General features: G+C 38.1%; 2 protein-coding genes across 3 annotated transcripts; one reads left to right on the plus strand and one right to left on the minus strand.

Moving 5' to 3' along the window:
* Positions 1–143: 143 nt before the first annotated feature.
* LOC109127541 (uncharacterized) lies at positions 144–307 on the minus strand. The gene is given in 2 exon segments (XM_019232482.2): positions 144–208; positions 210–307. Coding segments are annotated over 2 exon segments (141 nt in total). The 3' UTR covers positions 144–165.
* On the plus strand, positions 300–5,588 carry LOC104723408 (disease resistance protein RPP5). Of its 2 annotated transcripts, XM_010441776.3 has the most exons (10): positions 300–439; positions 523–584; positions 796–894; positions 984–1,071; positions 1,908–2,348; positions 2,433–3,522; positions 3,628–3,936; positions 4,044–4,393; positions 4,517–4,984; positions 5,098–5,588. In XM_010441776.3, exons 5-10 carry the CDS (start codon positions 2,011–2,013, stop codon positions 5,237–5,239), a joined length of 2,697 nt encoding a protein of 898 aa, XP_010440078.1. In that variant the 5' UTR covers positions 300–439; positions 523–584; positions 796–894; positions 984–1,071; positions 1,908–2,010; the 3' UTR covers positions 5,240–5,588. The 2 variants fall into 2 exon arrangements, with proteins under 2 accessions (XP_010440078.1, XP_010440077.1); XM_010441775.3 differs by lacking the exons at positions 300–439; positions 523–584; positions 796–894; positions 984–1,071 and having other exon boundaries at positions 1,280–2,348.
* The last annotated feature ends 7,721 nt before the right edge of the window (positions 5,589–13,309 follow it).

The following is a 13,309-nucleotide window of genomic DNA, read 5'->3' on the forward strand; positions in this document are numbered from 1 at the left end:
GTTGCTTATCTCTTTAAAATAGTCTTGCTGTTTTAAAAACATAGATATCAATGTGTATATTAGCAAATGTTGCTTTTCTCTTTATTATCAGTGAACAAATCAGGCTTTGGGTAAACAAAAATGTGCATGTGCTGACACTAATTTTAAATAGCAAGATCCCCGTCATCAGCAACAATACCAGAAGGTCAGATGCGTTTTTAGCTTAACCAGCCAGGTATGTGACCAACATAAGGAATAATCTTTTAAGTGAAGGAAAAAGCTTTAAAACTTTCTGCAGGAGACAATGTCTGGCCCAATTCCAGACCATGAAGTATCATTCAGCTATCCTACCTCTATGAGAAAACATGTCGCTGCTCTTCCAGGGAAAGCTAAGAAGGAGCTTCTTTATCTGACCCCCATGCCGCCGCACTCTAAGTCTCTTGTCGTCGATCTAAAGCAGGTGCATTTCTGGTGCAATCGTTGTTGGCTCTTGTTTTTGTCACAGAGTTTAATCCTATTTGTTTTTTTTTCTGACTTAACTAGGGGATGTGAATCAGAAGAAAGAAGGTCCGTGCTCAAAAACCAAAGGCTTCAGAGCTCCAGAGGTATATCAACTGTAACAGTCACTCACTACTCTTGAAGTTTTAATTATATGGTAAAGAGTGAAAGTGGGTTTTTCCTTCGGAGTTACTAGTTATTATATAAATCGTGTACCTTGACTCCTTGAGATGAAAGTTGTACGCCTGAACTACTCACTAGAACATTTAGCATGGGTAGCTAATTCTCTGAGGCTGTTCTTGACTGAATTTTCTTCAGATCTTTGCACTAAGGACCTAAGATAGACGTGTGGTCTGTGGTAGTTACTTTCTTATACCTCATGATGGAAATGACACCTTTCACTGGTGACCCTGAACAGTTAAGATCTTACTTGACTGAATACACCATCACTTGATTCCACTATATTTTTCTTTCTTGCCGTCTTACAACGACCTTGTGATTCCCAGAAATGTAATGGACATTGCACAACGACGAGGCATTGAAGAATTATGGGAAGTAGCCAAGCTACACAACCGTGAAACCTCTTTCCCTGAGGTAACATCTCATCTTACCACCCTTCTAAACTCTTTATTCATAGATTGCTGCATTAGTGTGACATAATTTACATGCTCTGTTCTACTTTACCGCCAGCATTTGGATTCAAATATTACAAAAAGGGTTTTCCTTGTTAGCGTTCTATTGCTTCTACTCACTCCCAGAACATGATATATCTTAAAAATGTAAATTACTAACAAAGTGATTAGATAGATGATCGTGAGAGATGAATTTGGGTAGAGTTTGTGTTGTTGTTTCAGGAATGTGTAGAGAAGATTTCTGGTAAAACCTCAAAAGAAAAAAGTGAAAGTATAATAGAAAATTATTGTTTTAAAAGAAAGAAAAGCTAAATAATTGTAGGAGTATATATTTGTGATTGTAAATGAAAAGAAAAATAATTATGGTCATTTTTTTTGATTAAAAACTATGGTAATTTGAATTTCTTTTTCAAAGGTTTGTTATTAAGTGGTGTTCTCTAAAATAATTTGAAGAGCAACTCTACTGTCAACCACTAAATTGTCTGTATATGCAAAATACGCATGTACGTACCTCTCACTTGCTGGGAAATGAGCAACGGTTTTTTTAATTCATTCTACTGTAGTTTACTTTAGTCCAATGGCTAAAAGTCATAAAATATTATTAGAAATTATAAATATTATCCAATACTCACAAATGAAAGCTCGGTCCTCTCTGCGAAAGTAAGACGAACTTTCTCGTGGCTTTCGGCCATGTATTATTACTGATTGACTTCAGTTTGCTTTCCCTTGAGATTTTTTTTTTGTCTCTTCACTCTCCTCATCATCTTCCATGGCGGCCGCTTCTTCTTCTTCTCGCAGCTGGAGATACGACGTTTTCCCAAGCTTCAGTGGGGTAGATGTCCGCAAGACGTTCCTCAGTCATCTTCTCGCGGCGCTCCACGGCAAATCAATCATCACATTCATGGATCACGGGATCGAGAGAAGCTGCCAAATCCGCCCTTCACTTTCAACTGCGATAGCTGAATCGAGGATCTCAATCGTCATCTTCTCTAAAAACTATGCTTCTTCAACGTGGTGCTTGAATGAATTGGTTGAGATCCACAAGTGCTTTAATGATTTTGGTCAAATGGTGATTCCAGTTTTCTACGACGTTGATCCGTCAGAAGTTAGAAAACAGACCGGTAGATTTGGCGAGGCCTTTGAAACCACGTGCAAGGACAAAACAGAAGATGTGAAACAAGGATGGATACGAGTTCTGTCAGATATAGCAAGTATAGCTGGAGAGCATCTTCAGAATGGGTACTTTTTGATTTCTTAAACAAACGGTTTATTGTTTTAGGAGTATTCATTCGTTGTTGACGTTTGACTATCCCTTAATTTTAGGAGTGACGAAGCAAGCATGACTGAGAAAATCGCCAATGATGTTTCAAATAAACTGGTTACACGATCTAATGATTTTGGCGGCTTCGTGGGGATTGAAGCTCATTTAGAGGCATTGAATTCAATGTTGTGCTTGGAATCCAAGGAAGCTAGAATGATAGGGATTTTAGGAACTTCAGGGATTGGTAAGACTACCATTGCAAGAGCTCTTTTCAGTCAGCTCTTCACTAGCAATTTCCACCATCGTGCTTTCGTAGCTTATAAGAGAACCATCCGAGATGACTATGGCATGAAGTTGAGTTGGGAAGAACAATTTCTGTCGGACATCCTAGGCCAGAAGGACTTTAAGATATACCATTTAGGAATGGTGGAGCAAAGGTTAAAGCACAAGAAAGTTCTTATCGTTCTTGATGATGTTGATGATCTAGAGCTACTAAAAACCTTGGTTGGACAAACTCGATGGTTTGGATCAGGGAGCAGAATTATTGTGATCACCCAAGATAGGCGACTTCTCAAGGCTCATAAGATTAATCTTATATATGAAGTGGAGTTCCCATCTAAAGCTCTTTCTCTTAAGATGTTATGCCGATCTGCTTTTGAGCAAGACTCCCCACCCCGTGGTTTTATGGAAGTCGCAGTTCAAGTGGCCGAGCTCACGGGTAATCTTCCTTTGGGTCTCAGTATCTTGGGTTCGTCTTTAAGAGGAAGGGAAAAAAAAGAGTGGATGGAGATGCTCCCTGAGCTACAAAATGGTTTGGACGAAGATATTGAGAAAATATTAAGAGCTAGCTACGATAAGTTAGATAAAAAATGCCAAGAGTTATTTATTTACATCGCGTTTGCATGTTTGTTCAATGGTGCGCAAGTCAGTTACATCAAAGACTTGCTCGAAGATAGGCTTAGCGTTAGGCTTACAATGTTGGCTGATAAGTCCTTCATTCGTATAACATCACCATATGAAACTATAGAGATGCACAGTTTGCTACAGAAGTTGGGCAGAGAAATCGTTCACGCAGAGTCCATTGATAATCCTGGAAAACGTCGATTTCTGGTGGATGCTGATGATATTGTCGATGTATTTACCCATAATACTGTAAGTTATTTGCGTATTCTCATAATGTGTCGTGACTTTTATACCAGTAGTAATTAATCTGTCATTTGTTCATTGATCAATTTTTACGCATTGTTTCCACTTCAGGGCACGGAAACTTTGGTTGGAATATATTTCAACACATCAGATATCAGTGAGCCATTTTTCATACATGAAAAGTCATTCGAAGGCATCCATAATCTCCAGTTTCTAATAGTTTGCGATTATGGCTGGGGGAGAAAGAATGAAGCCAGATTGTATCTACCTCAGGGCCTCGTTCATTTGCCCCGTAAACTCAGATTGCTAATCTGGAATAATTATCCACTAAAGTGTTTTCCATCTAATTTTAAGGCCGAGTTTCTCGTTGAACTGGAAATGGAGGATAGTAAGCTTGAGAAGCTGTGGGAAGGAACTCAGGTACTAAATTCCAAATTTTATTTCAAAGTTTCAAATGGTGTTTGCTTAGTTGTTAATGTTTTCATACTTTTTTGTTAGAAAGCCTTAATGAATCTGTTTGTTTTCAGGCACTTGGAAGCCTCAAGAAGATAAATATGCGTAATTCGAGATATTTGAAAGAAATTCCAGATCTATCTTTAGCCATAAACCTTGAGAAATTATATCTTTTTGGATGCAAGTCCTTGTTGACACTTCATTCCTCGATTCAGTATGTCATTAAACTGAGGAGGTTAAATATGGGGAATTGCACAAAGCTAGAGAGTGTTCCAACTCATGTCAACTTAAAATCATTGAAGTCTCTAGAGTACCTCAATCTCAGAGGATGCATCCGGTTGAGGAATTTCCCTCAGATTTCGTTGTACAATTCAACCGGTTTCTTTTGGTCGGAATTAATATCAACCGTCAGTTATCTTGAGCAGTAAGTCTTCTGAGGAAAGGAAAGTAAAGCTCCTTCTCCTCTCTCTCTCTGTATGTTTTTACTGATTTACTTCAGAGTGCTTTCTCTTATGAATTTTCATCACTTCTCTCTACCGTCTCCCAGGGCGTCTTCTTCTTCTCGCAGCAGATATGATGTTTTCCCGAGCTTCAGTGGAGCAGATGTTCGCAAATCATTCCTCGGCCATGTTATGAAGGAGCTCGACTACAAATCAATTAAAACATTCAAAGACCACAGGATCGAGAGAAGCCGCTCAATCGGCCATGAGCTTTTATCAGCGATTAGAGAATCGAGGATCTCAATCGTCATATTCTCTAAGAACTACGCTTCTTCCACGTGGTGCTTAAATGAATTGGTGGAGATCCATGATCAGTCTTGTAAGACATTGTTGGGGAGGAGATCAGTGATTCCGATTTTCTACGACGTTGATCCTTCGGAAGTTAGAAAACAGACCGGTGAATTTGGCGAGGTCTTTAAATTGACATGCGAGCGCAGACCAGAGGAGGACAAACAAAGATGGATACAAGCTCTCGTAGATGTAGCTAATATGGCTGGAGTGGATTCTCGAAACTGGTATATTGTTTTTTCTGTTCCATTATTGGTTTATTTAGTACTATATATTTGCATAAACTTCCGCTGTGCTTTTAGGGTGCCTCTCTAATGACGCGTTCAACTATTGTTATTAGGTGTGACGAAGCAACCATGGTTAAAAAGATAGCCGAAGATGTTTTAAATAACATTATTACACCATGGAATTTTTTTGACGAATCGGTCGGACTTGAAGCTCATATAGGCAACGAGTTCAATATCAAGAAGAGAAGATTGTAGAAATTGCTGGATCTTCAGGGCAATTCGAGATGACTATGTCATGAAGTTGTTGCACTGGGAAGAACACTCAAAATGGACATAAAAATAGAGCAATTAGGTGTGGTGGAGCAAAGGCTTAAAGCACAAGAAAGTTCATATATATCGTTCTTGATGGTGTTGATCATAGGTCTGTTTAAGACCTTCGTGGGAGAAACTGTATGGTTTAATTGTGTTAGGAAGCAAAACTATCATGTGAACTGATTACGAATAAGTATGGACGAAATGTTGATATTTTTAACTTTGTAAATTTACCTTCAAACTAGTCGATATCAAAGATAAATAAACAAAATACGGCAAAAGATTATCTTAACTTGTTAACATTTGTTTTTTTTAAACTTTAAAGAAAAAACATACTCATACTTTTAAAAAATCTCACCAGTCAATACGAAAAGGCGCAAAAGCAAAGCACAGTCATTTTAGTGAATTACAGACGAAATTATATTAAAAAAAAAAAGTCTTCGCGCAAGTCTTCTTCTCCGACTCTCACACTTTTACGAAGTTTCTCTTTTTATCTCCTTCTCCATAATACTGATTTTTTTTTTTGAAATTAATGTTAAATTATATTCCAAAAGAAAAATACTCTATTACAACTAGTGCAGCGGTTTCATAGATAAAAGAAAATTGATACAGAACAATTAGAACAAACAGTTTGGAGAAGTCTAAATCCTAGACTGCAACCACTGCGGGAAAGCATCATCGTACTGCCTGTCTCCCAGGATGCCAACCGCTAAGAGCTTATCTCGAATTTGTCGATCAATCAGGGTAATCAAAGTGCCAGCTGAAGTAGGTGCCTCCCCATGTCGCCTCCTATTTCGTTCCCGCCAGAGATTGTAAACCGTAGCCTGGAAAACATACTTTAGGAGAAACCCCTCCACACGATTAAGTAGTGGATCAGAAATGTAAGCAAGAATCGTAGACCAGTCAGCTGTGTATCTTGTCTTGAGAAAACCCTTCACAAGAGAGGACCACACTACTGAAACGAAAATGCAGTAGAAAAACATATGGTCACGAGTTTCTAATGCCAGATTACAGAATCCACAAGTCCCCGCAGCTTCCCCATTCCAGGTAACCATACGAGCACCCGTAGATAGACGATCCTGGACAGCCAACCATACACAAAAGGAAAATTTAGGTGTACCGTGTGTAAACCAGACCCCCTTATGCCACGCTACTGTAGTAGAGATCGTTCTAATATGGTTCCAAGTGTCTTTTGTAGAAAATGATATGCTCAAATTTACCCTAGAGCTACTCTCTCAAATTAAGAGATCAATTGTAGTACTTATGGATCGTATCCACAAGGACTATAGATCACACAATAAATTTAATAATCTTTTAATTATGCTAAACAGAAATATTAATTTAAAAGCAATGTAAAAACAAAATTCAAAAGTGTTGTAAATTCAGGAATTAAAAACACTAGGCCTAGGGAATTTCTCAAGAATTTATGAAATATTAAATCAATCAATAAATTAGGATTCAAACAATTAAGATCAGATCTAGAACTCTAAACTTTTTTGTAAAATAAATCAGTTCTCACTGCAAATATTATCTAAATTTAAAACCAGAAAGTCCAAATCTCTTTGCAAAATTCTAGGTAGTAAATCAGCTTTAAAAACAAGTTTAGATTGTTCACAAAATCACTAAATCAAATCTCTTTGCAGAAAGTAATTTTGCTCATCAAAAGGTTTTATCAGGAAAATCAATTATATTCTCATATCAATTTATTTTCCTAGGTATTAATTCTAGGTGATCAATCAAGAATTAATATGAAGAACAACCTAAGATGAAGATCTAGAAAGATAAAGAATCCTAAAAATAACAGATCTAATAAATCATAAAAACCCTATGAAAAACCCTGAACCTAACAAGAGATCTACTTAGACATAATTCCAAGAACACAAATCATAAATCAAATAGATAGCATTAAGAGATTAAAAGAAGTAGAAAAAGAGTTCTGAATCTTCTCTAGAAGGAGTCTTGATTCTTCTCTCCAAAATCTCTCTAAAATCTTTCAGGGTCTTCTCTCAAAAGTTGCAGGAAAAATAAAGCTTAGGTCTAGACAATGACCATAAAAATCCTATATATATTCCTAAAACACGAATGGGGACTAATGATGCAAATATGGAAACTTTGGGCAGATTTGTAAATCTTCAAAACTTGTGGGAAAGCTTCCAATTTATCTTGTGGATACTGCATCGGTCGACACCATCACTTATATCGGTCGATGCCTTCTCTGAATTCGTCTCCCAACTTTGCAGCTTCAGCCTCAATGCTTGATTAAGCTCCAAATCTTCCTATTTTAGCTCCATTAAGCTCTCATCCATGCTAATTCCTATAAAGACTCAAAAGACTCTAAAAAAACCAAAAAAACTCTATAAATAAGACTTATATTATGGCTAAAAACACCTAAAAACCATGATATATCAACTCCCCCAGACTTAGTCTTTGCTTGTCCTCAAACAAAACATAAACTTAGACCTGTGAAAGAGGTTTAAAAACACGGAAACTCATTTTCTTTTTAAAGTAATGCCATGATCATCCTAACCATAATCCATATGCTTAGCAGATAAATCCAAATCGAACCACCATGTACTTCTACGTTGACTTTCATAACATCCCAAATTCAAACCAAATTCTAGTACTTCCTCCATTAAGCCTTCATCGGTGGGACTCATCAATTTGATCAATGTCAAGAATCTTCTAGACTCATTCCTGTACAATGCCATAACAAGCAAGATAATATCTTTAACACATGTGGTACTCTTTCTCTCTCCCACACTTATTCTATTTAATCTTCCTTTGAGCTTTGTTTTTCTTATTATCCTTTTTTTTTTAATCAAAGGTGTAGGCGAATAATGGGGTCATCGGTAATTTACCTACCCCTCGTTTCCAAGCTTTGTGTGATCATTTGACTCAAGAGTAGAATAATGAGGTCACAGGTAATTTACCTACCTCTCTAAACTGATCAAAATCATTTCATCTTTTATTCACTCTTTTTTTTTTAACAAAGCTCTCAGGAAAAATATTTTAGAATTTAAATAAGGGAGATGAGTACCAATTTTTTTTCTTTTGAAATCTTACTTGTCAGGTATGAACAAGGAGTCAAGTTCTATGAACATCAATCTCTTTGATGAGGTAAAAATAAAAGTATGGAAATTACCTCAGGCTTTTATGGATTCTGTTGAAAATTTGGATGTCTCTGGTTCACTGGTCAGCCTTTCGATTTTTCATTAGTTGGATTCTGGATTCAATCTGCAGCATTAATCAACCAAGGCAATACACTAAAAACAAAAATCATAGTTCCCAACAAAAATTTTGACTCAATAAAACAATTTTTTTTTTTTTTGAATAAATACGTAGTTAGTAACTGCCTCCCCCAGACTTAAACAACACTGTCCCCGGTGCTATCAAGTAAGAGGTTGGCGAAGAAAAATAAACAAAAACGAATAAGTATTGAAATTGTGAACAAAATCGTGTTACCAATCTGAATGTTATGTGTCGACAGATGTTGATGGTGTGTCGGTCGATGCACTCTGCAGATGTAGAGAGTTCGAACATTACTCCTGAGTTAGCTGCGGTTAATTTGTGTTTTTCTCATTCCTTAGATGTTAGCACTGCTAAGAATCACTCAAACACAAGATTAAACGCAACATGATAGATAGAAGTTCATAATTCAATACAAATTTAAACTGACTCAAAGCAAAAATAAAAATGACTCAAAGTGGAAAAGAAAAACCTAAGAGTGGGTTGCCTCCCACTAAGCGCTTGTTTTCAGTCATTAGCTTGACTGTGTCGGATCTCAGGCATCCGGTGGATCAGAACATGGCAATGAATTCTTCCGGGAGAATGTTCTCTTCATCCAAGGTGGTGTATAAGCTTTAGGTGCATGAGATCTGCCAAGGATGTGAGGAACAAGACCTGGGCAGGACTTAGGAATGGGTGGCTTTCTTTTAAGTCCTGCAAAATCATCAACAGAAGAAACAGGCGCTCTACGATAATCTTGTGGCTTAGTTAACTGCAAAACAGTTTTTGTACCTTTGAAATTCTTATTGATGATAGGAGAGAGTTTGGGTGAAGAAGATGCATACCTTTGACTTACCTGTGGGTTTTTGGCTGTGGAATGGTGAGGTTTCAGCTTTACAACCGGTCTAGGACTTGCAGCTAAGGAATCAACTCGAGAATCTTTGGTTTTGGACAAGTCCGGACGTTCTCGTGAAGGTGTGTCGATCGATGCAACAGCTGCATCGATCGATGCTGAGCCTGCAACTCGTGTCTCTTCAACGATTCTGCAACTTTCCTCAGCTATCCATGTTTCCAGTACAAAAACATCATCTACCAGCGACTTGCCATGGATCAGAACCTCATCATGGTCTCTAGTACTGATTATATGATCTCCACTCTAGTATTCAAGCTTAACAACTTGCTTACTCACTTTCTCAACAGTCTCCAACTCTTTGACATACCCAACAGTAATGTCTTCATGAAGGTCTGTAATCGGATCATCATCAGATGCAATTTCCACAGAAAATGTCTGACCATCAATAGTGGGAACCCTTCTCAGCTTGTCCATCTCAAAGTTCATGACCAAATCATCTACATTCAAGGCTATGTGTCCCTTCTTAACATCAATGATAGCACCAGCTGTAGCCAAGAAAGAACGTCCTAAGATGAGAGGATCACTAGGCTCATTGTCATAATTCAACACCACAAAGTCAGTGGGAATCATGCAATCTCCAATCTTGATTAGAATATCCTCTAAGACACCTTCAGGAATCCTTCTGGACCGATCAACTAAGATAAGAGAGATCATAGTTGGCTTGAAATCTATCATCCCAAGTCTCACAGCAACAGAATGTGGCATCAGGTTAATACTATAGCCAAGATCGCAAAGAGAGTGACCAAACTGTGCTGCAGAGATAGAACAATCAAGTACAAAGCTTCCATGATCTGGTAACTTCTGAGCAGTCCTGCACTGAATTACTGCACTCACTTCTTTAGAAACAACCACTTGCTGCTTCTTTTCTTTCTTTCTCTGTGGAGGCTGCTGCAACAGAATTGAGCTGACATCCTTTGTAAGCAGTGCTCCTTCCTCAGGACTCAAACCATTGGTGACCATCCGCTTCACATAACGCTTAATCTCAGGAGAAAACTTGACAGCATCAATCAAATGCATCTCAATCATTACCTTGTCAATCATAGCCCTGCATCTAGCTTCTTCAATCTCCTGTTTGGACCTCCTAGGCTTAGGAAAAGGAACCTTAGGCTTATAGGCTTGCTCTGAAGCAGGTGGAGCTTGAGGAGAAACTGGAGCTGGTCGTGGGGTGTGTCGATCGATGCTGATGTTGTGTCGATCGACACTTGATGGTGACTGCATCGATCGATGCTCTTGTGAAGTGTCGATCGATGCTCTTGTGAAGTGTCGATCGATGCTGGCTCAACAGACGTATCTTCGTCTCCTTCCTTCACCAAAATCGCATTACAAGCATGGTTGGGGTTCTCAGTTCTTCTAGAAAGAAGTTCCTCTTGTCTTTTAACAGACCCAGCAGTCTGAATCACTTGATTCTCTTGCTTCTTGACATGAGTGTTTAATGCTTCAAACTTTCCAGTCAGCTCCGTGTATACAGAATCAATCTTTCCATTGAAGTCCACTGTTAACTTCTGTTGACCTTGAAGAATCTGCTGAATCATTGATTCCATCTTGCTCTCTGAATTGGGTGGAGGGAGGGGTTGGTAAGAAGAAGATCCATAGGTCCTTGTGAAGTTGCTGTTTGGATTTCCTGAGAATGAGTTCTTCTAACCAAATCTCTGATTTTGATACCCAACTCCATATAAATAGTTGACATCTTCTGTAATCTCTGGCTTTGGCTCAAAAGTCTCAACATCTTCAGCAAAATGGACAGATTTCTTTCCCACAAGAAGATTGTGCACTATATCCAACTTAGCATTCACCGCAGCAAACTAATTTGAACCATTGCCTTCATGTGCTCTTTTCCGCTATAAGTCTACATTCTTGGTACTCTTGCTTGATGCTAGACTCTCTATCAACTTTTCAGCCTCATCTGGGTACCTTGTCTTGAAGTTCCCATCATTAGCAGCATCCAAAGACATTTGATACCTCCAATCAATCCCGCTGAAGAAAATACTAATCAGTTGCACCTCTGAGAACCCGTGATGCGGACAATCTCTCTGGTATGATTTGAACCTTACCCAAGCAGCTTTGTAAGATTCAGCTGGTCCTTGTCTAAAGGTGGAGGGCTTAATCCTCAGCTCATCAGACATCGCATCATCATAGAAGTAGTTCAAGAATGTCACCTTGATGTCATGCCAGGTTGTCAGAGATCCCGGTTTTAGTTGCCTTAGCCAATGAGAAGCTTCCCCAGCAAGAGAGTAGGGGAAGAGCTTGCAGTAGAGATAGTCCTCTGTGACTCCATTAGCCTTGATGCTTGTGACTATATCCTCAAAGTGTTCAATATGGTCTAGAGGCTTCTCATGTGGCAGGTTCTGGAATGGTCTTTGGCCGAAAAGAGCGAAGTAGGCAGGCTTCAGCTCAAAATCATTCCTTGGGAATGGAGGAGGGACAATTGCGGAGCGGTTCTCATAGAACAAGTCTGGTCTGTTGAAGTCCGCAAGAGTTTTGACAAGCTCTCCATTGTCATCCCGTCGCCTTTGGCATTGCATCGATCGATGCCAAGGTTGCGTCGGTCGATGCCTTCCTGGTTGCGTCGATCGATGTCGTCGTTGCGTTGCTCGACGCCACATGCATCATCCTCAACCACGACAAGTTCTTCCTGAATAACTCATCCGTCAGCATCAAGTTTCTGGCCTTGTTCGTTGTACACATGACCCTCTTGATCTCTCAAAACTCCAGCCTCATCAGGTCTCAATATGAATGTTTTGACCATCTTCACTGACTTGGCTGCTTTTGTTTTATCACGCTCTAATTGTCCTAACTCTTGGTTTGTAAGCTTTACAACTGGACCAATAGGATTTTTCCTGGTGCTAGGCCTAGGCATGTACCTGAAACACACAAGAGAAAAGAAACAAAAGCGTGTGAGTAAAATAGAAAAATAAAAATCTAGACAAAATCAAAGACTTTAATCTAATGGTGAATCAAAAGAGTCCCCGACAACGGCGCCAAATTTTGATATGCTCAAATTTACTCTAGAGCTACTCTCTCAAATCAAGAGATCAATTGTAGTACTTAGGGATCATATCCACAAGGACTCTAGATCACACAATAGGTTTAATAATCTTTTAATTATGCTAAACAGAAATATTAATTTAAAAGCGATGCAAAAACAAAATTCAAAAGTGTTGTAAATTCAGGAATTAAAAACGCTAGGCCTAAGGAATTTCTCAAGAATTTATGAAATATTAAATCAATCAATAAATTAGGATTCAAGCAATTAAGATCAGATCTAGAACTCTAAACTCTTTTGTAAAATAAATCAGTTCTCACTGCAAATATTATCTAAATTTAAAACCAGAAAGTCCAAATCTCTTTGCAAAATTCTAGGTAATAAATCAGCTTTAAAAACAAGTTTAGATTGTTCACAAAATCACTAAATCAAATCTCTTTGCAGAAAGTAATTTTGCTCATCAAAAGGTTTTATCAAGAAAATCAATTATATTCTCATATCAATTTATTTTTCTAGGTATTAATTCTAGGTGATCAATCAAGAATTAATATGAAGAACAACCTAAGATAAAGATCTAGAAAGATAAAGAATCCTAAAAATAACAGATCTAATAAATCATAAAAATCCTATGAAAAAACCCTGAACCTAACAAGAGATCTACTCAGACATAATTGCAAGAACACAAATCATGAATAAAATAGATAACACTAAGAGATTAAAAGAAGTAGAAAATGAGTTCTGAATCTTCTCTAGAAGGAGTCTTGATTCTTCTCTCCAAAATCTCTCTCAAATCTTTCAGGGTCTTCTCTCAAAAGTTGCAGGAAAAATAAAGCTTAGGTCTAGACAATGACCATAAAAATCCTATATATATTTCTAAAACATGAATGGGAAC

The sequence above is a fragment of the Camelina sativa genome, chromosome 11 (genome assembly GCF_030686135.1).
Source record: "Camelina sativa cultivar CO46 ecotype springtype chromosome 11, ASM3068613v1".
NCBI classification, from domain to species: Eukaryota; Viridiplantae; Streptophyta; class Magnoliopsida; order Brassicales; family Brassicaceae; genus Camelina; species Camelina sativa.